At 52.9% G+C, this 22,498-nt stretch overlaps 7 protein-coding genes across 7 annotated transcripts; 3 read left to right on the forward strand and 4 right to left on the reverse strand.

The window, feature by feature from the left end:
- Window positions 1-1,378: 1,378 nt before the first annotated feature.
- J4E92_007229 (uncharacterized protein) lies at window positions 1,379-2,185 on the reverse strand (the record flags this gene model as incomplete). Its single annotated transcript, XM_051498592.1, has 1 exon — window positions 1,379-2,185. The coding sequence occupies one exon, from the start codon at window positions 2,183-2,185 to the stop codon at window positions 1,379-1,381; it is 807 nt and encodes a 268-aa protein (XP_051351526.1).
- Window positions 2,186-2,559: 374 nt separating this feature from the next.
- PRP43 (DEAH-box ATP-dependent RNA helicase prp43) lies at window positions 2,560-4,913 on the reverse strand (the record flags this gene model as incomplete). The annotated part of the gene is made up of 2 exons (XM_051498593.1): window positions 2,560-2,679; window positions 2,730-4,913. The coding sequence occupies 2 exons, from the start codon at window positions 4,911-4,913 to the stop codon at window positions 2,560-2,562; spliced, it is 2,304 nt and encodes a 767-aa protein (XP_051351527.1).
- Window positions 4,914-8,275: 3,362 nt separating this feature from the next.
- J4E92_007231 (uncharacterized protein) lies at window positions 8,276-9,076 on the reverse strand (the record flags this gene model as incomplete). Its single annotated transcript, XM_051498594.1, has 2 exons — window positions 8,276-8,774; window positions 9,072-9,076. The coding sequence occupies 2 exons, from the start codon at window positions 9,074-9,076 to the stop codon at window positions 8,276-8,278; spliced, it is 504 nt and encodes a 167-aa protein (XP_051351528.1).
- A 1,900-nt stretch (window positions 9,077-10,976) lies between these two features.
- Window positions 10,977-12,512, reverse strand: J4E92_007232 (uncharacterized protein; the record flags this gene model as incomplete). The annotated part of the gene is made up of 1 exon (XM_051498595.1): window positions 10,977-12,512. The coding sequence occupies one exon, from the start codon at window positions 12,510-12,512 to the stop codon at window positions 10,977-10,979; it is 1,536 nt and encodes a 511-aa protein (XP_051351529.1).
- Window positions 12,513-16,619: 4,107 nt separating this feature from the next.
- J4E92_007233 (uncharacterized protein) lies at window positions 16,620-17,402 on the forward strand (the record flags this gene model as incomplete). Its single annotated transcript, XM_051498596.1, has 2 exons — window positions 16,620-17,215; window positions 17,267-17,402. 2 exons carry the CDS (start codon window positions 16,620-16,622, stop codon window positions 17,400-17,402), a joined length of 732 nt encoding a protein of 243 aa, XP_051351530.1.
- A 1,165-nt stretch (window positions 17,403-18,567) lies between these two features.
- On the forward strand, window positions 18,568-19,216 carry J4E92_007234 (uncharacterized protein; the record flags this gene model as incomplete). Its single annotated transcript, XM_051498597.1, has 2 exons — window positions 18,568-18,574; window positions 18,684-19,216. The coding sequence occupies 2 exons, from the start codon at window positions 18,568-18,570 to the stop codon at window positions 19,214-19,216; spliced, it is 540 nt and encodes a 179-aa protein (XP_051351531.1).
- Window positions 19,217-20,793: 1,577 nt separating this feature from the next.
- On the forward strand, window positions 20,794-21,426 carry J4E92_007235 (uncharacterized protein; the record flags this gene model as incomplete). Its single annotated transcript, XM_051498598.1, has 2 exons — window positions 20,794-20,797; window positions 20,891-21,426. 2 exons carry the CDS (start codon window positions 20,794-20,796, stop codon window positions 21,424-21,426), a joined length of 540 nt encoding a protein of 179 aa, XP_051351532.1.
- Window positions 21,427-22,498: the final 1,072 nt, after the last annotated feature.

The following is a 22,498-nucleotide window of genomic DNA, read 5'->3' on the forward strand; positions in this document are numbered from 1 at the left end:
ACAGCTGGTTGGGATGGACGTTGAAGATGAGGTTCTAGGCTTGCGAATGTGGGGTGCGGCTCGTCTCGAGTCATGGGAGCTAAAGATCTTGATCTGAGCCTAGTCATTGCGTGGTGGATTTCCCAAGAACCGGTGTAGCTATTTCGATCTCACGATCTGTTTCTGAAGAGCTGTTGCCCTGTGGCAAAAGATTTCGAGTCGTTGCAGAATTTGCCAAAAGCAATTTGTTGTCATTCATCATGCTCATAACCAAGTATCTCATGCATCTCGTGATATCCCAGACCTGCAGGCGGTGTTCGACTGTACAAGTGTCCATTTCCCGGTCCATTCCATCAATCCTTTGTCTTCATCCATCACGCGCTCCTAGGTAGTCTGACCATCTTTCCCCTCGCGGCCAGCGCTAGCCAACCGGCGATAAGGCAAGCGCCGCCAATTGGCGTGACAGGCCCCAGTTGCTTGTACTTCTTCGCATCTAGCACAAGCAGGTATATGCTCCCAGAGAACATGGTCATGCCGGCGGTGAAAAGGGCCATAGCGATTTTGTTTTGCGGCGCGACAACGGATGTCATGGTTAGGACGACGGAGTGAACGAGCTGTTACATCTATTGTTAGCATAGGTTCCAATTCAACAAAGACAGAAGGGGTGCGGTGTCCAATGCGAGGAGGGGCAAATCTTGCGCCTGATGGCACCTCATCCACAAACCACTCTCTCCTTCCGCAACAAATACCCATCCCATACATCAAACTCCCCCCTCTCTCTCTCTCTCTCACACACACAACAAGTCACATACCTGATAATTCGCCGCAGTCCCCCAATTCGCCAACGCCCCCGGATCCCTAATCCGACTCTTCAACCCATGCGCCCCAAACGCACCCAGCGCCACACTGCTCGCCCCCAGCAGCGTGCCAATCGTCCAGAAAGGCGACATGCTGCTATACGTCGTGCCGTAGGATCTGCTGCTGCTGCTGCTGTAACCGCTCTCGTAGATGGGATCGTGGGAGCGTGATTTGCGGGAGGATGAGGAGGAGGATTTCTTGGATGAAGACATAATACAGTAATATAGTGGGTGGGGTGAAAGAGTGTGGGTGGTTGGTGGAAGGTTGGAGGGTGGTGGGATGGGTTGGGTTTGATGGGGGATGCGTGCCGCGGTTTGCTGCGGCGGGAGACGGAGGTGTGCGTTGTCTGATTGGTCTGTGCTCACGAGGGAAGTGGAGCGTTTGATGAAGGTTGTTACATTTGTGCGGTATCGTAGATGCTGGAGTTTGCATCTTGCTTTGTTTTTAAACGCCATAACGCCGTTTTGATGCGAATGATATGCTGCGTATCTCGCAGAGTTTCCGACCAAATAGACCCGTATAGTGTCCCATCACCCACGACCTAGTCCGAATCGATCTCCATGACTTCTCCTTCCGCCTGCTTCTGTGGTTGTGCCTTCATCGCACTCGTAGTCGCTTTCCTCTTCCCCTTGCCAGCCTTCTGTTGTGCCGCCTTGATCTCCTCCTCAGAAACCAGCGCTCCGTCAATGCGCAAGAAACCCTTGCCCTTTCCTTTTCCATCCATCCTACCCTCAACGTCTCGTATCCTCACTCGTAGCTCGCCCTCCACCTTCTCTCCGTCGCCGTTCTCCCACCAGCCTCCCTCGTCCGACAATTTCCCATCCCAGCCCTGCTTCGTTTGACCGGATTCTTCCGAATGCCACGACCAGTCTGAGGGCAGACATTCCTTGAGTATGCTCACGGGGAAGGTGTTGAGGTGTGCGAGTGTGAGATGCGTCTTCGCTTGGTCGGTGATGTGCGCGGTGAGGTATGCATTTCGGGTTGGGCGCCACACGATGAAAGAGGCTGTGACCCAAAGAAACGGCGCTGCGTATTCATCGACATGCCTGAGTAGCAACGGCTCAACAGGCGCATTGTCGTTGGAACTGGATTCGCTTCGTTGTTGTGACTGTGATTTGTTCTTGGATTTCGGATCCGATACGGCGGGTGGTGTACTTTGCAGCTCTACATTTTCGTATGCGAGTACTACGCCCTTCGCAGGTGGGAAGTACGTGAGGAGTAGTGGTGATAGTACTGTTGCGCATACTGCTGAGAAGGGATCCGCGAGACATGAGGGTGGGATGCAGACGTATTGCGATATGCGCTCGATGTGGAACAAAGACGCGTCTTCACTCTGTACTGGGGCCATTTTCAAGAGAGACCGAGCCTATTACGTCGCGTAATGTGGTTTGCGATCGCGTTGTCGCGGAAATGCTGAGCTGAGAAAAAGTTGGAGATGTCGGCACGCGCAGAGACCGACATGTGGGGGTCAACGCTAGCGTACATACGGTTAGTCGATACCAGCAGCAAGAGTGAAATGTGAAGATGGTAGTGATGTAATTAGACCGACGCTCATTACAGCGTCCTCGACTTCAATCATGTCATCTGATGCAAAAGCAAGCCTAACGCCAAGTAGCACTACATCAAATCGAGCGCCCTCTATACGGCGCCCATGATGCTGCCCATGTCCGCTTGCCTTGGACCTCTGTTTTACATTTGCTTCCACAGCGCATTCGAAGCGCATCATCTCCGTCCTCCCTTCTCTACCTCCTTCCGCTGGAGCTTGGTGACCACCCGCTGCAGAGCAGTCTTGATCTCACCCTTCTTAAACTGAGACAAGTCGTAGTAGTTTGGTGAAATATCCTGGGAGATGTTAGTAAAACGTGCATTAAAGTAAGAAAGGATGCACTCACCATGAGCCACTCCGGCTTCACGGAGGTCACTGTTCGGATGTAGTTCTTGGTTGTCAAGACGAACTCGTTGTAGATGACCCATTCACTATCCTCTGCAAGAACCGTGCTAGGGTGCAGAAGAACATTCTGCTCATCCTTGACGGTGATGTAGCTCTTGCCGTTGCCATCGCGCTTGGCGACTTGCATGAAGAAACCGGCAACAAGTGCACGCTGAATGTTCTCGTAGTACTTTTTGTTCTCGAACGGCGTTGACATAAGTTCAAGTTCCTCGCGCTCCATTATGCGCTTGAGTTGGAGACGGACGTTGTCGGCCTGTTGTAACGCTCTGTAAGAGAGGAAATGGTCGTGACACCACTGCTTCGGGTTTGCTTGCGCCTCCTCGCTCTTGAATGCATGATAGACGTTGAGCATGGTAAGCTGATCGCCCTTGGGGTGTGCGAACAGCTCCTTCATCTCGTCTGCGCGCTTTCGGTTGTTGGCTGGACGGACGAAGATTTGTGGTACAGAGAGGAGCGCAGTGAGCGATAGGATCTCGTTTGAGCAGTAGAACTCAGGCGATGTGATGAGCATGACTGCCAATGCGGGATCCAGAGGGAACTGCGAGGCGAGTCCTCCGAGTGTGGTCAGCTCACCCTCGTCATCGAGACATGCCAGGTAGTTGAGTTCTTCCAACGCACGCATCAGGGTCTCAGGCGCAGGCGGGTCCATCAGATCGAAGTGTACCAGATCGTCGACTCCAAGCTTCTTCAACTCGAGCACGGTGCTGGCCAGATTTGATCTGAGAATCTCGGGGTAGGTCTGCTCGATGAGCTCCTTCTTAAAGGCTTGCTCGGTGTACAGGCGGAAGCATTTACCGGGACGCGTACGTCCGGCACGACCAGCTCGCTGTTGTGCTGAGGCCTTGGAGATGGGCGAAACGAGGAGGGATTCGACACGGATACGGGGGTTGTAGACCTTTTGCTTGCTGAAACCGGGGTCTACGACGTAGACGATACCGTCAATGGTGAGAGATGTCTCAGCAATGTTGGTGGAAACGATGCACTTGCGTCCGGGGCGGCCGCCGTGTGTTGCGGGCGGAGGCGCAGGGTTGAAGATCTTCTGCTGCTGTGCGGGCGGCAGGGTTCCGTACAGCGGGTATACGACGAGTGGTCCAGCACCACCTTCACGAGAAAGGTCTTGGGCCTCGAGATTTATCTTCCTGCACGCATCCTCAATCTCCTCCTCACCAGTCAAGAACAGCAGAATATCGCCTTCGGGCTCGGTGGCGTGGATCTGGAGGACGGTGCGCAGGGCGGCTTCGACGTAGTCTCGCTCGGGCGCGGGCGTGTAGAAGACCTCGACGGGGTGGGTTCGTCCAGGTACGGCAAGCAGGGGCGCGTTGTGGAAGTACTTCTGGAACTTGGTAGCATCGAGCGTAGCACTCATGATGATGAGCTTGAGGTCCGGCCGCCTCAAGACGACCTCCTTCAGCAGACCCATAAGGATATCGGTGGCCAGGGTTCTCTCGTGAGCCTCGTCGAGGATGATGGTGCTGTAGCGCGTGAGGTTGTGGTCGTTCATGGCCTCGCGCAGCAACATTCCGTCGGTCATGTACTTGAGGATGGTGTTGGGCCCCGTCTTGTCCTCGAAACGGATGCTGTATCCGACCTCCTCGCCCAGCTCGACGTCCATCTCCTCGGCCACACGCTGGGCGACGGACATGGCGGCGACACGGCGCGGCTGGGTGCAGGCGACCATCTTGGCATTCTGCTGGGGCAGGTCGTCAAAAAGGACGAACTGCGGGATCTGCGTCGTCTTTCCAGAACCCGTCTCACCGACGAAGACGAGGATCTGCGACTCCTGGTACAGCTTGAGGAACTCGTCGCGCTGCTGGTGGACGGGCAGGTCTCGCCTCTTCTTGAGGATGCTCATGTACTTGCTCGAGAGCGGGCGGCCGGTGAAGGCGTTGTTGGGGCCGTCTTCGGCGGCGTTGGCCTGCGCAGTCGTCGTCGCATGCTTCTTGAAGCCCTGGAGGCCGGTGCCGCTGCCGCTGTACTCGCTCTTGACGGGCTTGTCGTCGTTCCAGTGCGCCAGGTACGGATTCGCCGCCGCGTCCATCTTGCCCTCGCCGTTGGCCTCCGTCTTGACGCGCTTGACGCGGGCACTGTCGTCGTCGCCGTATTCGCGCTTCGTCATGGCTGTCATTGTGGTGCTGGCGGAGTTTGCGCGTGTGGATGGCGGCTGCACTCGCCGTCCCAGAAAAAGTTATGCGACGGGCCCTTAGCTCCACTTACCGCGACTGCTCGCGCTTGGCGCAATCGACGACAGGCTGCAAGGCACCACAGCAATATCCACACGCCGCCATGTAGTAAATATACCTTCTCCACCCTTGGTGGCTCCTTCTCTCTACTCCACGTTCCTGCCGCTGTCATCGCGCTCCATATCCCTGGTCGCGCGCCGCAGCATTGCATCCGCGACTTTGCTGACCCCGCGGTAGTCCGCAACATTCACCAACTTTTCTTCCACTAACACTTTTTCTCATCTTGGCCTGACTACCCCCGATACTGTTATGGACTACTCGGAAGGCATGGGCGAACATGCGCCCGTATTTTATATTGGCCAACATGAGTCGAAGCGCACCCTGGACGTCTCGCCCGAGTTGGTGCAGCATGCCCAAGATCTCGGAGTAAGTGCCTCCAAGACTAGCAAGAACCCTACTGACACCCTCCAGTATGATATGCTCACTAGCACCATCACCAACGACCACTTTCAGAACCGCGTCTTGAGTCTGCTCAACTCCTACACCCAAGCCCTCGCTGAGTCGCACTCCCAACCGCTGCCCTTGATACCTGCCTTGGACAACTTTGATACACCACTTAGCCCGAATGAGATTATTAGTCAATTGGTAGCATTTACCAGCTCATGGATCGATTTGTCTTCGCCAGACCCGATCATCTCCCATTTGTCGCGCCAAGTCTTCCACCTCGAGGTTGCCTATGCAGCTTTCTGCGGTGTTACCAATCTGGTCATCCCTGGACCAAGACTCGCTCACGGCCAGACCGGCGTATCTCAGTATGCTCGTTCTATCAAGGAGGCGCTTGTCACTGGATCTTACATCCAGCTGCACGTGCAACTACCCATGGATGGAACGCAGTCAGACTCCAGCAAGGACGACATGGGTGACCTAGCGCGATTCGCCAGGCCTGAGTTCGAGGCCAGCAGTGAGTCGAAGAACGTCGAATCTTGGAGCTCGTGGGATGCGTGGAACACCATTCGATCGATTTGCAAGTACCATAATAGGTTAGCAGTCATGCTCGATATGCCGCGTCGCCTGCCATCGCTGGCTGTCCAGTCACGTTGGTTCTCTGAGCCTGTACGACTTCTCAACTTGCACGCTTCCTCTTTCCTAGTCAACGCTCGTCAATCTTACGTCCTGTCCAAAGCACACCAGGTTTTCATCTTCCGTTGCATGCGCCTGCAGCGCGGGCCTTGGCTACTCATCTCGGATGTTGGCCAACTACCAGGTATTGATGACCCGGATATGATAATGTCATACTCCACAGGTCATCTATCCCCTCGCACTGTAGAAGATGCACCGAGCCCAGGATCATCAGGAACAGTCGCACCAACCCCAGCTGAAGCAGCCGAGATCGCAAAGAAGTTGCCTAAAAAGAGCAGTAGCAACAACGACCCAACACCTCACTTGAGCTACATGCGATACTTGCAGCGCAATCAGCCTCCTAAGAGCCAGATCGAACGGTTTGGTGGTGGATTCCAAGACTATCTCCAGAGCCCACTGCAACCCCTGACAGACAACCTCGAATCTATTACATACGAGGTGTTCGAAAAGGATCCAATCAAGTACGCGTGGTACGAGCGCGCCATCGCTCAAGCGCTAAAAGACTGGCATGCCGAGAGCAAATCAACCAGTTCCAGCAACGGTGCCGTCGTTATCGCAGTCGTAGGATCCGGTCGAGGTCCGCTTGTAACGCGCGCGTTAAATGCCAGCGCAAGCTCCGGTGTACCCGTACAAGTCTACGCCATCGAAAAGAACCCTAACGCATACGTTCTGCTTCAACGACACAACATCGAAACCTGGGGCGGACGCGTCACAGTCGTTAAGACCGACATGCGCGCCTGGAAAGGTCCAACCCTCGCCGACGGCACATTCGGCAAAGTCGACATCCTCGTCAGCGAGCTTCTCGGCTCTTTCGCCGACAACGAGCTATCGCCCGAATGTCTCGATGGTGTGCAACACGTCCTAAACCCCACTCACGGCATCTCGATACCCTCCAGCTACACCGCGCACTTGACTCCCATCTCCACGCCAAAGCTCTGGTCCGACCTGTATACTAGAAGTACCAGCGTCGATCCCAACGCTTTCGATATCCCATGGGTCGTCATGCTCACTCAATTCGACTATCTTTCCACCTCCTCCGAAGAAACAGTGGCATCCAAACAGCTCAGCAACGGCACACGGATGCAGCATTTTAACCTCGAGGCCCCCCTCACACCCAAGGTTGAAACAGCCTGGGATTTTACTCATCCCCTTCCTCCCGCCGTTCTAGCACAATCTTCGCTCAGGAAAGGTGGTTCGGCGATAGGTGGCGGTGGTGGCTTCAGCGGCGGCGACGGCGCAAACGAACATAACCTGCGCTACTGCCGTATCGCCTTCCCTATCCAAGAACCGGGTGTATGTCACGGTCTCGGCGCGTACTTCGAGACCGTACTGTACAGTGGATCAGAAGGACCGGTGGAGTTGAGCACGAATCCAGTCACTATGGAGGCGAAGAGCAAGGATATGATTTCTTGGTTCCCGATCTTGTTCCCACTCAAGGTATGTTATTCACTGATCATAGAAAATAAGGATGGTGGCTAATTTGCGTTGCAGACTCCCATGCAGCTTCCTGCCAACTCAGAGGTCGAAGTCAGTTTCTGGAGGCAGACGGATGACCGCAAGGTGTGGTATGAGTGGCTTGTGGAGAGCTATCTGACGGTTGAGGGACGGAGGATACGCTTGGATGTTTCGGATTTGCATTCTAGCAAGTCGAATGGGTGTATGATGTAGTCTGGTACCGTCTGGTGCGTAGCTGTATAGTTGGAATGAGAAGATGAGGCTACTGGTTTCAGTGTTCGCTATACATTGTCTCTACTGCGAGACAAAAGTTGGTGCTTCTCTTTCCCAGAATTGGAATTCGATGTATATGGAAGCGTACTTTATTGCACTATAAAGGAACTTCTTGGACTGTGTTGTAGTCATTATAATAGGTCAACGTGTGATGTAAGAGACAGAAGATGAGCATCCGTATGTTCATTACGTATAGTACTCATAGCCACTAGAAGCATTCCTGTCATAACCTGAAGCTACTTGCTACATCATGCACTGTGTAACGACATACTCAGCTCGATCCAGGAATCTGAGCTCATCCTCTCTGCTGAAAAGCGCACTCCAAGTCCACTATGAAGGCGGCGCATCAGTATTCTGAGTCTTCTCCTTCCTCTGCACCCAGCCGAATCTCGGGGATCCGTTGTTCATATCGAAGATCTAGAATACCACATTAGCATCATCATCCCACGAACAACAACACGAGTCTTCGCAAACTTACCGCGTACATAGCCTTCAACACCGCGTCACCGTAGATATCCATATCCATGGATCCCCTACTCTGAATACTTCCATACACCATCCCATCCCCCGCATCCGCAAACCCCAAATCCTCTTTCTGGAACGTCACCATGGCGTCTCCAATCGCAAGCTTGATCTCAGGAAGATCGGCCGCTGCAGTGGAAGTAGGGAAGACGTAGCCTTGGTTGCTCTGGTCGTATTTGGCGCCTGGGATGGCTTTGTAGACGGCGTCGACGAGGTCGTCGGAGACGAGGCAGAGGGTGGTGCCGGTGTCCATGATGGAGGTGTTGCCAGACCGGTCGACGGTTTGGCCGTTGATGGTGGCGGATGTGGATTGAATTTGCCAGAAGCCTTGGCTGTTATCGACTTCGGCGTAGTTGGGCTCGGACGCGCCGGAGGCGGTCATGACGTCTTGGTCGATGAAACCGAAGGTGTAGAAACTCTGGGGTTATGTTAGAATTGAGTAAGAGTACAGGGCACGAGACACTTACTTCGCCCTTGTCAGCCTCGTTCGTGTCGCGCCAGCTACCCAGGTACGCGGTGAACAGCTGCTCCTTAGCGCTCTTCTGTGCGATGATGTTGTCGACTGGCGTCTTCTGTGGGGTTGGAGAAACAGTGTTGATGGAACTGAAGGCCAGACCAAGGAGTCCGCTGCCATTGCCCTCGGCAAATTGCTGCGAAAGCTCCTTTGCAAGCTCGACAGCTTGGTTCTCAACTTTGAGACCACCCAGGTTTACGACATCAGTACCGACGTCACCGCTCGCGGAAGACGAGTCTCCGTACGAGATCTTCCATGTCTCGCCGTCGAGTTTCTTGAATGTGCTTGACTTTGAGGGGTCGAAAGCGACCTGCTGCTTCGACGCATCTGCTGAACTCAGGATGTTCTTGGGAAGTTCGGTGGACCAGACCTGTATATCTTAGTGATGAGATCAAATCGTCAAAGAACACAATATACCCAGAGATCTGAAGATCCAGTATCGAAATCGAGGTAGATCTTCTGTTCGGGTGTTCCAACGCCGACTTCACAGAGATACAAGGAGTCGTTCTGGATGTCTTCGGCGGGAACTTCACCCTCAGTTGGAGTGCCGTCGCTTGGAGCTGCGGCTTTGCTCTGTGCACCGCCTGGTGCCGATGTTTCGTTGCGCTTCTTGAGAACGTAGCGTGATCGCATGCGGCCGCCGATTCGGCCGAACTTGCCTTGCTGCGACATGACCTTGGCTTGGAAGTACGGACCAGGTTTCGTAGGGTGGAAGCCATCTACGTGTGTCAGTTCAGTAGTGGAAGGTGGAGTAAGATGTTCGAAATTGGTGACGAACACTTGGTCATGGCATAAACGTAGCTCTTGACTCCAGCGGGCTTGTAGGCTGGGCTACGCTGGATCGCGAGGCGTTGTAGAGATGCCATGGCGATATTGTGTTGCTGGATTTGATGGATTTGTGGATGTTGGTGATGAGATTCTTGTTACAACACTGATGCAACAAGACAAAGTCGAGAAAGAATTACTTCCCTCGAAGCAACGACGACGAGGCAGCATAAATACCTTCGTGCCTTCCAACCAACGCATGCATCACGCCCACCTTGAAAGAAGCAAACCTACCTGCCCAACTGCAAACGCTCCAATCACCAGCGCTCGACCAGGAACAGGCGGTCACACCGGCCGGATTGTCGCAGCCGCGATCATGGGCCTACAAGCATGCGACCAAGCTTTCCAAGCTTTTATCAAGCTTTCGTTAAGCTCCGCGTGCTGCATATGGTGCGTCTGAAACAACGCATATGTAGATCACACGCACGATGATGCGCGATGGGAGTACGGCTGTGGCGTTTGCGCTGATAAGGACCCGGACAGCATGACAGGTACAAAGGCGGCTGCGGTTGCGGCCGAGGTGTCGACGTAGTCGTCCATGCGAATGGCATTGGATGAGTGATCTGTGAGTTTGTAAAGTGATCTGATTGCTCCGAGAGTAATGGGAAGCCTGCTTCAAGATGCGAGTCGAGGCCCTATCGGAAGCCCCGCAACATACAGCTCTTTGTCCCCGCGTTGTGGATCGCCCGCGATGCTGGAATGTGACCACGTACTCCTACATGCGCCGTGTGCGCTTTGTTACAGCGTAGGACAAGAGAGAGGTTCCTGGTTTGTGACATGTCTTGACTTTGGCTGGTCATCGTGAAGCTTTGTGCGTACCTTGGCGTGGTGGTGTTTCGGGAGACACGTAATGACGTCATTGGATACGCGTCATCGCTCGCACCTACCTGTTCCGGTGTTAGCAGGCATCTTCTTGTCGCCAGCCACCACGGCAATGCTCCTCCTCGCTGGGGGCTGGTATCTCTTCGATCATATACCTGATGCACGCATTGTTTGTACGGATCGGATCGCGAATCTGGTCATGCCATAATGTGAGTAACGCGACGCTTGATTTTGACGTTATTCTACAAACTTCCTGTGCTTGCAGAAGCACTACTTGGGTATATCCTGTAGCAATTTGAATGAGAGACGAACATCCTGCTCATTGGAGATGATGAGATATGTTCCAATTCATCAAAGTCATCCATACACTCGGCACGCTTTGCCCAAGGGAGTGACATAAGTACTAGAGGAGACAAGAGAAAAGAAAATAGAGTATTGAAAGCCTCAACACCTAACATCACGCGGTCCTGGGCTTGAAGATCAGGTCACATCGATCGTGCCTGCTCCTGTATCCATTCGCCTCAAAAGGCGCCATCGCCTCTGGCGTTGTCTCCGGCGCAAGTTCAACCTTGAACGCCCTGAATGTAGCCGCCAAGATGACTCGCATCTGGTACGTCGCCATGTTGCCTCCTGGACAGCGTCTCGCTCCTACACCAAAAGGAACAAGATGCTTCTTTCGCTCAGCACTGTATTCATCCTCGACGAGCCAGCGTCGCGGGTTGTAGGTATCGAAGTCGGGGAAGAGGTCGGGACGCTGGCGAGACATGCTGAGGGACTGTGTGGTGACGACCGTGCCGGCGGGGAGGTGGTAGCCGAGGACATTGATGCCACCCTCTGGTACGAGGCGGGAACCTGTTAGAGCGACTGGTGGGCGGAAACGCAGACCTTCGTTAACGCATGCACAAAGGAGCTTCAACGAGTCAAGCTCTTCGTAACCCTCGTGGGCGGCAACCTCCTCGTACAGTTCTTCTTGAAGACTTGGGTTCTTTGCTAGCTCGTAGTAGATGAATGCGAGGGCTGATGAGGTCGTCTCAGTAGCAGCGAGTACCTGGCCTGCCATTTCCGCGCCGATTTCCGGGTCCGTCCATGAATCTTCGAGGGGGTACTTTGCGTCTGGGTCAGTGAAGAGCTTGAAGACGTTGGCGGTTGAGTCCTCGGCCATTTCCTTGGCCTGCTTGCACAGCGCTGCGCCTAGGTCAAAGAGCTTGTCACTGGATCGTACGCGGAAGCGCGCATGGGCGAACGGGCTGTACTGGAGCCATGCGAATAGCCATTCTGGGAGACACAGACGCCAAACGACGAGAAAGTTGTACTCGCCGACAACGTGTGGGAATTCGCTGGACTCGAGGTCGACACCTGTACCGCCCATAACGACTTGCGAGTTCTTGAGGGTGCAGATGCGGAGGTGGTAGACAATGTCTTCCGACTTTTGACCCTCTGTCTTTCCGAGATCACGGACCATGGCTTCGATGTTGGTCACGAAGGTATCGTGCCAGAACTTCATGTTCTTTGTCGTAGTAGCAATCATGACGGGGTGACGTCTTTGCCGCGCGATGGGATGTTGAGGGTACGTGACAGTCCAGTCATGGCCGCCGACACGAAGGGCTCGAATAGATTTTGGCGAAGTGTCGAGATCTTTCCTGACGAAGATCTTCTCCACTGACTCGGAGTCGTTGAGAATGACGAGATTCGGTGCGATCCTGACGATGGGTCCGTACTTTGTCATGAGCTTGTCTGCCTCAAAGGACAGTCTGCCATGCCAACGTTGCCAGCGGATCCAGGCTGATGTTGCTGAACTGATCCAAGGTCCGGGTATGGCCCGCAGAGGGTCGATGTGGGCCCGGTAGATCATTTTGGTGATCTGGGTAACAGCCATGAGGACCACAATGGCCCCGACGAGCTTCCAGCGAAGCACGTAGGCATTTGACATTGCGCCTTGAACAAGGCTGGGCTTGTCAGTGACCAGCAGGTCGTGAATAGTTTCGTTCAACATGATGAAGAAGGCAAAGAATGGTCTTCAGACAATGAAGTACAGATGGATAAGCACGGGACGGCATTATATACTTTTCTCTGAGAATCGAACCTGTATCGCCGTTACTCACATTACCTTTTGCCTCGACTGGGAGCCATGTGCGATCGAAGTCAATCCTACCAGCCCGGTACCCGAAGGACCCTGATCCCCGCAGACCCTGGAGCCTCAAGGTTCGGACCTATCTCAAACCTTATACAAAAAAGGGTTTCGGTAGTTGATGTCACAAAGACGCGGAGAGTAACTGTGCACTAGAAGTCTACTGGCTGATGGAAGTATACTACCAGGTGACCGAAATCTTGAGGCAGCCCTGGTAACTTCTGCGTTTTGCGAACTGCGTACGATGACCTGATGGTTCCTCCGCAGCTCGCACAGCCCTATGGTGATGGACAGCAGTTGAGAAAAAGGAATGTTCGCAGCCGAGGCAAGTGGCAATGTCAATCATGTGGAGAGCACACAGAAGGCCCGACGTGTCGCGATGAAGTACCGAAGCACTGTTGTATGTTCGCCTTGGGTACCTAGTTAGGTGTTGATCGATCTCCCAAAGGCTTTTGCTATTGAACAAGCGCCCGTGTTCTGAAGCGTAGCCAACAACGTGAGAGTTAAAGCACCAATAAGGCTACTGGAAAGCTGGGCAGCAGAGCGCCGTTATACCCCAAGAGCGTAGGGTATGCCGTTGATGACCTCAGGTTGATTAATGCCCGATAACGCGGTGGAGAACGAGTTGCGAAGTCAGCGTAGTTAGAATTACTCATGTTCGCAAAGGGCGCATGTCGTGGTGATCGCTGACTCCGACGCGTAGACATCGTACTGACCTCGCCGAACCTCGAGGGTGTGTAGGACCTGGCGAAGTTGGAGGCGCCCATCCACGAGCACTCATTTCACATGAAAGATAGCATTTGTGCCCAATGTGGGCCCATAATTATTCGACCGAAGTGGCGCACAATACGAAGCTCATGCTGCTGCTTCAAGAAGCGAGTGCTTCAGCGTTGACGGTATCGAAGGGCGTCGTTAATGACATCGTGGGGTTATTAAAGTTGTGGTCATGTAAACTATACGGTGCAGGGTTGGTCAATTTCCCAAGAGAGTTCTATTTCTGTTAGAGAAGTCTAAAATTGTGCACATGGGGACTGTTGGTGAAAGCCAATATTGAAGCGACGAACGCACAATCAGGTTTGTTTGCCTTGGGCAACAATTTTGCGTTGCGCTACCACATGACGTCTAGGAGCAAATAGGGACGTTGGAGTAAGACGGTTTCATCAGTACTGTTGTACGTCGTGCAGGCGAACGTTCTGTGCTGTAGGGATCACGCTGCCCGTTCGGCGCGTCCACGGGCGCTTACCAGGGCGTATATCCGCGATGCGCATGAACAGGAGATCGGCAGGAGGCTTCGATGAATTGGAGACAACTGTGTGTGGAATCTGGTGATGAGCTTTGACATGGCGCTCACGGTCGTTGTTGAGCTGACTAGGAAGGTCGGAAGGCTGGGCACGCGTGCGAGAGCGAGAGAACAGGGCACGCTTTACCGTTTCGGGCGTTCCGACACGCGTTCCGCAAGCCTATGATAAGCATAGACCATTTGACGTCACTGACCCCGGTCCTCGAATCTCTCCTTCCCATCTTCGCTACCAGACCTCGCTTCATTTTCCCATCGAACGCATCTTCCCGTCTGCCTTTCGGTCCGTCCCAGATTATTCATCCCGTTTCTTGAGTTGGTCCGAGTCGTTGTCAGCAAGGTGGACCTCATGTCCGCGCAACACCCCATCAGATCGCGGCTTCGGCAAATAGTTCGCAACCACTGGCATCAATGCAGCGATCAACACGCCAAGCCATAGAACGGCAGTCGATACGGCAAATCCCTTCAGGTTGCGTGGTCCCTCAGCGCTGGGCCATAAAAAGCTTCCATATATGAAACTCGTGTGACCAAAAGAGTTGACCAGCGCAATGGCTATCGATCGCTTGCGTGCTGGTTGGGACATGACTTCGCTTGTCCAGTTGAGGATCAGAGGTACCGTTGTATACATCGCACCAGTCTGCAGGCATAGCATGGCATACTTGACTGCGCTATTGCTGACAAGAAGAGCTACTAAAGTAGCAACTCCGGCGAAAGCGAGAAGACCAGCGTTGTGCCATCTTCGGTCTTCGGTCTTGTCAGAAGTCCAGGACCTAACAATCGGTGTACGATTAGTGGATGTCTCTTGCCGTGCCTTTACAAGGGTTTACTTACCAGAACAGCTGAAACACGGCACCACAACTCCAGATGGGTACCGTCATCCATTGGGCACTGGTGCTCGTATATCCCATTCCTCGAAGCATGGTCGGAATGAAATATGAAACGGTCAAGGCCAGGCAGTTCGAGGTGTAGATGACCATAAAGAGATATGTCCGTCCATCTCTGATCACTGCAAGGAATGCTTGGAATGGGGTGAGAGCTGCCTCATCGATGTGCCAGGACTGATCTCGATCGCGAAGGATACGGACGTGAGCAAGAAGGCGTTGCTCCGGAGAAAGCATCTTGGATTCAATTGGCCAATTGGGAAGGATGAAATACACTGGCAAGTGGGACGGGACATATTAGCAGTGTTCGCACCTTCGGCATATGTAGATTACTTACGCCCAAAGCCACAAGCAATGGTAATGATGCTCTCGATTATGAGCAGCCATCGCCAGCCCGGAATACCACGAGCACCGTCCAGGCTGGAAATTATGGCACCTGCCATGATACCACCCAGCGCTGGAGATACGCAGCCGGAGGTGTAGAAGATGCAAAAGCGCTTGCCTGGAGGATTACGTTAGCCACATGTCAGATTCCGAAGAGGCTGGCTAGGTACTCACCAACTTCTTTCTTCGTGTACCAGCAGGTCAGGATGAATAACGCGCCTGGATACAGTCCGGCCTCGATTGCGCCCAGAAAGAAACGTCCAATGAGGAGTCCTGTTGCGCTCTTTGTCTGCGACATTCCGAGGACTACGCATCCCCAGACCCACACAATCGTGGCTAAACCGACATTTATGAGTATTGACTCAGCATCGTTCGGCTGACTGGGTACGCTTACACAAATAGATCGACGGTTTTACCTTCATGAGGATCATGTTCGAAGGAACCTCGAAGATAACGTAGGCCACAAAGAAGAGAGATACGAGCATTGCGTATTCTACACACCGTCAGCTACCTCACCTCGGACACTATTGTGTGGTCTGTATTGGCAAACGTACGATTATCCGACAGGCCAAGTTCCTCACTCATGCCCGCCGCGTTGGCGTTGGCAATGTTGCTCCTGTCGAGATGGGCAAGTATGTACATCCACCAAAGGATTGGTAGCAAGATGAAGTCAATCTTTCGGACCAAGCGTTTTTCTTCCACAGTATCTGGCACATAGCCTTGCAGTGCTGCTATGATTGCCGCATCTTCGGCCTCTCCATATTGTATTTTCGGGGTTTTCTCATCGCTTGGATCAGAGGCAACTCGTTGTGCCAGATCCGGTGCTTCACCATCTTTGGAAGTCATGATCTTCGATCGTTGAGGCTTGCAGGGGGGACAGGGCGCCCGAGGAACAACACGAGAATAGTGAAGCCAGGCAACTGACAGAAACAGCAGATTCACAGCATATACATTAGTGCTACGTCGAACGGCTGCAACCTTCCCGCCATCTATCTGTATGGCACCCGTTGACAGCTCGATGTTATCGCAATCCTACTCACGACGTAATCAGACCGCCACTGTTGCGAAACCATGACCCCGCTTCCTATCTATCTCTATCAGCTTAGTAAAACCCAACAGGATTGTGAGTGGGCGTGTCCCAAAGCAATGCTGGCATCATGATCATGCGGAGTTCGCCAAGACAAGGCCCCTACCTGGCCAAGATGCAAGTGGAGCAGCGCTTATCATACCCGACAATTCGCTCGACTCTGTCCCCGAAATTACCATGACATACTGTACTTCTTCATAGCCATCCGAAGAATGCGAACTTGACCAACAAGCACGGTCTGCTGTCACCCTCTACCACCACCTACTCCAAGGCCTCATAAACCGCGACGGAAAGCCGATTCCTCGAGACACAATACTTCCGTCATGTCTAAATCCAGCAAACATGTAGTGTTCGATATTGTCGGCACCTGCGTCTCCTATGATGCCATATTCGATGCTCTGGAGCACTGCTTAGGCGACAAGATGCGTGCTGAAGGCATCAAGCCACGACTATTTGGCTACCTCTGGATTGAAGTCACCGAAAGAGAGTACACTTATCTCAGCATGAATGGTCGCTACATGGCTTTCCGCGACGTCTTCAGCAGCCTCTTTTACCGAATGCTATACATGTCCGGCATCGAGGAACCCCAAACTTTCGCTAGCGACAAGGATTTGCAATACATCCTAGAGCAGTACAAGAAGCTTGAAGCGCGGCCTGGTGTCGCGGAGTGTTTCCAATTGCTCCGGGATGCTGGCTTCACGGTGTGGGCGTTGACGGCTGGGGATGTTGAGCGTGTTGGAGGCTACTTCACGCACAATGGTATCCATATGCCCAAGGAGAACTTCATCTCATGCGACACGGCCAAGATTGGTAAACCGGATCCAAAAGTGTACCAAATGATGATGGAGAAGCTGGGCAGTGATGAGAAATGGTTTGCAGCTGCGCATAACTGGGATGTTGCGGCTGCTAAGATTCACGGGTGAGTTGGCACTACCCGTCTACCTGCGCAGCTCCATTAACCATTCAACAGATTCAAGGCTGCGTATTGCACGATATGGGAGAAGATTCGTTGCGACAATCTCTTCGGCGAGATGGATGTGACTGCGGACTCCTTTCCCGAGATGGCTCGTGGTATCATAGCTGCATCTGATGCCGACTCAAATTAAGCCGTTTGCGTTTCGAAACATAGCGATGTCAGAACATCTCGCGCGATCTGGTCAGCTGCAGAAACTCAGAGTGCTGAACAGTCATGCCAAGTCAACGTCGTGCAGAAGGATTGCTCAGAACGCCGCTAAACATCTTCGTGTACTTGATGGGATGATATATGCATGACCTCCTCAGTCAAGCGAGTAATCACCCTTGCCGATCTACGTTTCGGCAAATGTTCTCCGTCCTCGTTATCGAGTGCATCCCCCACTCTATCATCGATAAGAATGAATCATGGAGCAGAACTCGCTAAGCACCCTGGAGAACTCCAGCCGTTGAGATGTTCAGGAAGTGGGGGAACCACCAGCGCGCTTTGCGCCGCGGCCATCTCCGTGCCTCATCATGTGCATACCCGTGTACCGTTGTCGGAAACGCTCTGTTATCTTCTTGTAACCATGTCAGACCGTCGTTTGGGCAAAATATTTGTGGCCTTGGTTTTGATAGGCAGTCTTCTGCGATCCGGTACAAGTACGTTTATGCAGCACACATCGATATCGCAACATGAAGAGCGACCGCACACCGGTAGCAGATCCCGTACACTCATTCTGGACTTCTGTATCCAATCCTCTTGATGACCTACTGAGTACGGATGACCTTTCCACTGAGGCAGACATTGTAATCATCGGTGCGGGATTTGCCGGGGTTGTACGTCTACATCACGAGTTGATTTCCGAACGCATATGTGCTGATTGCAATCTACTAGGCGACAGCTTATAATATTCTCACATCATCCTCGTCGTCCCCGAAGCAATCTGTCCTCATTCTAGATGCTCGCAAGATTTGTTTTGGTGCCACTGGTCGCAATGGCGGGCACGTAAAGCCAGACCTTTACTTCAACGTCTCGAAATATGTATCCATGGATGGTGCGAGCGCTGCAGCGGAAGTTACAAATTTTGAAGCGGCGAATGTGTACGCAGTCAAAGAGCTTGTTGAGGCTGAGAAGTTGGACTGTGACTTACATCTTACGAGAGCGATCGATGTGTATCTGGATGCCGATCATGCCAGGCAGACGGAGGCGGCGTGGGAGATGCTAAGGAGGGATAATATTGTCGAACTAAGAGACGTAGCTTGTGTCTCTAAAGAAGATGCAGAGAGGGTGAGCACGCTTGTCTTTCATAAAGACGTATGAATCGTAAGGCTAATTGTTCTTCCGAAGGTATCGGGAGTCAAGGGCGCTCAGCTGGCTGTCAGCTTTACTGCAGCGCACTTGTGGCCACGAAAGATGGTGCATCAATTGCTAGCGAAGCTACTCGAGCAAGACCATAAGCTCAATGTTCAAGCAAATACACCAGTGACGTCTGTATCCGACACGACGGACGAGGCAGGAAGATGGATAATAGAAACATCGCGCGGCACTATCAAAGCCACAAAGGTCATCCACGCCACCAACGGCTACGCGAGCCAAGTTCTGCCCGAATACACGCGAAGCATAACTCCGATCCGCGGCGTCTGCAGCCATATCGACAGCGCATTGAAGCAACACGCACCACATCTCAACAACACTTACGCCCTTCGTTTCGACGGCCGAAATTACGACTATCTCATTCCCCGAGCAGACGGAAGCATCATCGTTGGAGGCGCAAGGCAGCGGTTCTGGCACAAGCCTGAGCGCTGGTTCGACACCGTGCGCGATGACGAGCTTGTTGATGAAGCAACGACCTACTTCGACGGGTACATGCAGCGCCACTTCCGCGGATGGGAGGATACGCAAGCGCAGACAAAGAAGGTGTGGACTGGAAGCAAGTATCGTAGTCTCCTGCCCATGCGCAACTAACGCATTGAACAGTCATGGGCTATAGTGCAGACTTCATGCCGCACATTAGTCCAGTTCCAAATAAACCAGGACAATTCATCATCGCGGGGTTCAATGGTCACGGAATGCCGCAGATACTGTTGTCGAGTAAGGGTCTGGCTGCTATGGTGCGAGATGGAGTACCTTTCGAGAAGACCGGGCTACCGCGGTTATTCAAGACGGCAAAAGGAAGGGTTGAGATGCGCGATAGCCCACTCGAAGATTCGTTCCGTCCGCTGTGGGAAGAGCATGCCAGGTCGAAGCTATGACGATTGCGTCTCCATGATCGAGACAGTCAACCCAACTTGGCTCAGGGTCTTGCGGCATCTTCTTGTGAGGAATATTAAGTCAGACTCGGAACGATTAAAGTCGAGATGCGTTGTTGCTACGTACGTTTATGGTACGGTGGTGAGCGATGACACTTGGGGATCGGGGCCAGGGCGACAAAGGGGATGACAACAGACGCTAACCCGATTGGGATACCTCGGCATTAGCCACTGCAGAGTGGGGTCGTGCTCAACAGCCACAACTCCTCATCCCCTTTTCCCTCCTAGACGCCTTTAATGATCTCTCTTATCAACATACACGCCGACTGGGTGATGACCTCGCTAATGATGAAGATGCCAACACATCCCTGCCAACATCTGGACCCGAGGGATGCAACGCCCATGTGCCTACTGGACAGCGCTGATTCGCATGGTACAACATGCTGCAGTCAGCATTCACTGTTGCATGTTGCAGACAGCCATGGTCGATAGCGTAATAGCGCGCTATGCTCGTTCTGAACAAACGTTTTGAGTATACAAATACGCGTAGGTCGCCGGCTCATTGTACATAATTGAGTGCGCAACCCTCGCTTTTAGCCTTCCATCCATCCTGTCTTCGGTATCTGCAACATGGCTTCCTTCGAACCGGAGTTTGATCAAGCCTACAATGGTGCGTACTGAACCTTCATATCCATCGTCGATGTGCGTAACTTGCTAACGCGCATCTCAGACCTTGCGTCATCGCTCGATGGCTCCACGGTGCTTAAACAGCATCCAGAGTACAGAGATGCTCTTAAAGTCTTTGCTGTTCCCGAACGCGTCATTCAATTTCGTGTGATCTGGGAGGATGACAGGAACTGCGTGCAAGTCAACCGCGGCTATCGTGTACAATTCAACTCAGCACTGGGGCCGTACAAAGGCGGACTGAGGTTTCATCCGTCCGTCAACCTCTCGGTGCTGAAGTTTCTCTCGCTCGAGCAAACCCTAAAAAATGCTTTGACAGGCTGTAAGTCTTACATCTCCAGTCAGTCAATGTCCAGATCTTTCTGACCATCGCAATAGTGAATCTTGGTGGTGCAAAGGGAGGGTCAGACTTTGACCCCAAAGGCAAATCTGATCACGAGATTCGTCGCTTTTGCGTGTCTTTCATGCGCGAACTGAGCAAGTACATTGGAGCTGATACGGACGTGCCTGCTGGTGATGTTGGCTGTACACGGCGCGAAGTGGGATGGATGTTTGGCGCATTCAAGGCGGCGACTACGAGGTGGGAAGGTTGCATCACAAACAAAGGAGATGCGTTTGGTGGAAGTCTGATGAAGCTTGAGGCAACTGGCTTTGGGCTGGTTCATGTACGTCAAGCACCGAAAAGGCCTGATTTACTCGCTAACAGTACAATCACAGTACGTCTCTTTGATGATCGAATACGCTTCCGATGGCGCTGAGTCTACGCGTGGCAAGAAGGTCGCGATTTCAGGCTCTGGAAATGTCGCACAGTATGCCGCTATCAAAGCCATTGATGCGGGTGCTGTCGTCCTTACTCTGTCCGACAGTAAGGGGACGCTCAAAGCTATCTCTGTGGAAGGCTTCACAAAAGACGACATCGCCCTCATCGCCTCTATCAAGAAGAAACGCCTTCCACTTTCCGACATCATGGCAATGGAGCAGGGTCAAAGGTTCGAGCATCTCGAAGGCGAAAGACCCTGGAAGCATGTGAAGGAAGTCGATATTGCGTTACCCTCCGCCACGCAGAACGAAATGTCCAAAGACGAAGCAGAAGCACTGATATCTGCTGGCTGTCGCTTCATCGCCGAAGGCAGCAACATGGGCTGCGCACAAGACGCTATCCAACTCTTCGAATCGCGCAGGGCAGATAATCCGAACGGACGTGTGTGGTTTGCTCCAGGTACTTTGGCAACACCACTCTAAGTCTCATCAACTCGCTGATCCAATCCATAGGTAAGGGTGCCAACATTGGCGGCTCGGCAGTGTCAGGGCTCGAAATGGTGCAAAACAGCCAGCGCATCGCTTGGCCGGCCGCACAGGTCGAGGCTGAACTGTATCGCATTGTCGAATCATGCTTTCACAGCGGTATTGAAGCCGCCAAAAACTACACGGATATGCGCGCGGAAGACTTACCCAGCCTTTTTGTGGGAAGCAATATTGCCGGGTTTGTCAAGCTGGCGGATGCGATGCATGCCCAAGGAGATTGGTGGTGAGTCAAAGTACAAGGCATTCAAACATGGGTGACTACAACAGTATTACGATATCATATCATTCATTACTAGAACTATGGGCGAAAGGCGCTTGCAATGATTGACAAATCGCGATACTAAGAAACCCAAATCATCACCAGCTCGTAACGCAACGCTCCCTGTCGAACCCACCACGCAACTGCCGATCAGGCTTGACAACTTTTCCTTGCAGAATGGTGTACCGAACGATGTTCTCGCAATCTTCAGGCCGAACTCTCGCCAACCATATACACTGCTTTGCTTCTCTCAGTGGAAGTGATGCAGCGCCATCCGTACTCTCCTTTGCTCCATGAAATGGCAACGGTGTCCGACGATACACAATGACATTTGCGGCAAACTTGTGCCCACCAAAATGACTGACGAAGTGAACACCCACACCCCCGGGTCTCTCGTCAAGCGAGTCGCGATACAAATCTCGTTGCCGGAGATGGCGTTCGAATTCTTTCTTCAGGAGTGGTGCAGATTGACCGCACCGGGCATCGCGGGTCCGGTGACTGCACAGTAAGATGAGGTAGTCGTGTGGGCATGAGCGTATCTTCAGTCCGGATTCTGGCGGCACGCTAAGCGAGTTGAGCGGAAGCAATGACGAGGTATTGCATGGGCTGCGGTTGACGAGGTGTGATATGAGATCTGGTGTCCGGGATGGTGTGACGCAATCAACGATGACGAAAGCTGGGAGAAGGAGGACAGAAGAGATTGGTTCGTCGTCGGGATTCTTGTTGACGCTGTAGTCCGGTACGGGGATG

Source organism: Alternaria infectoria (assembly GCF_024043175.1).
Source record: "Alternaria infectoria strain BMP 0036 chromosome Unknown scaffold_11, whole genome shotgun sequence".
Lineage (NCBI taxonomy): Eukaryota > Fungi > Ascomycota > Dothideomycetes > Pleosporales > Pleosporaceae > Alternaria > Alternaria infectoria.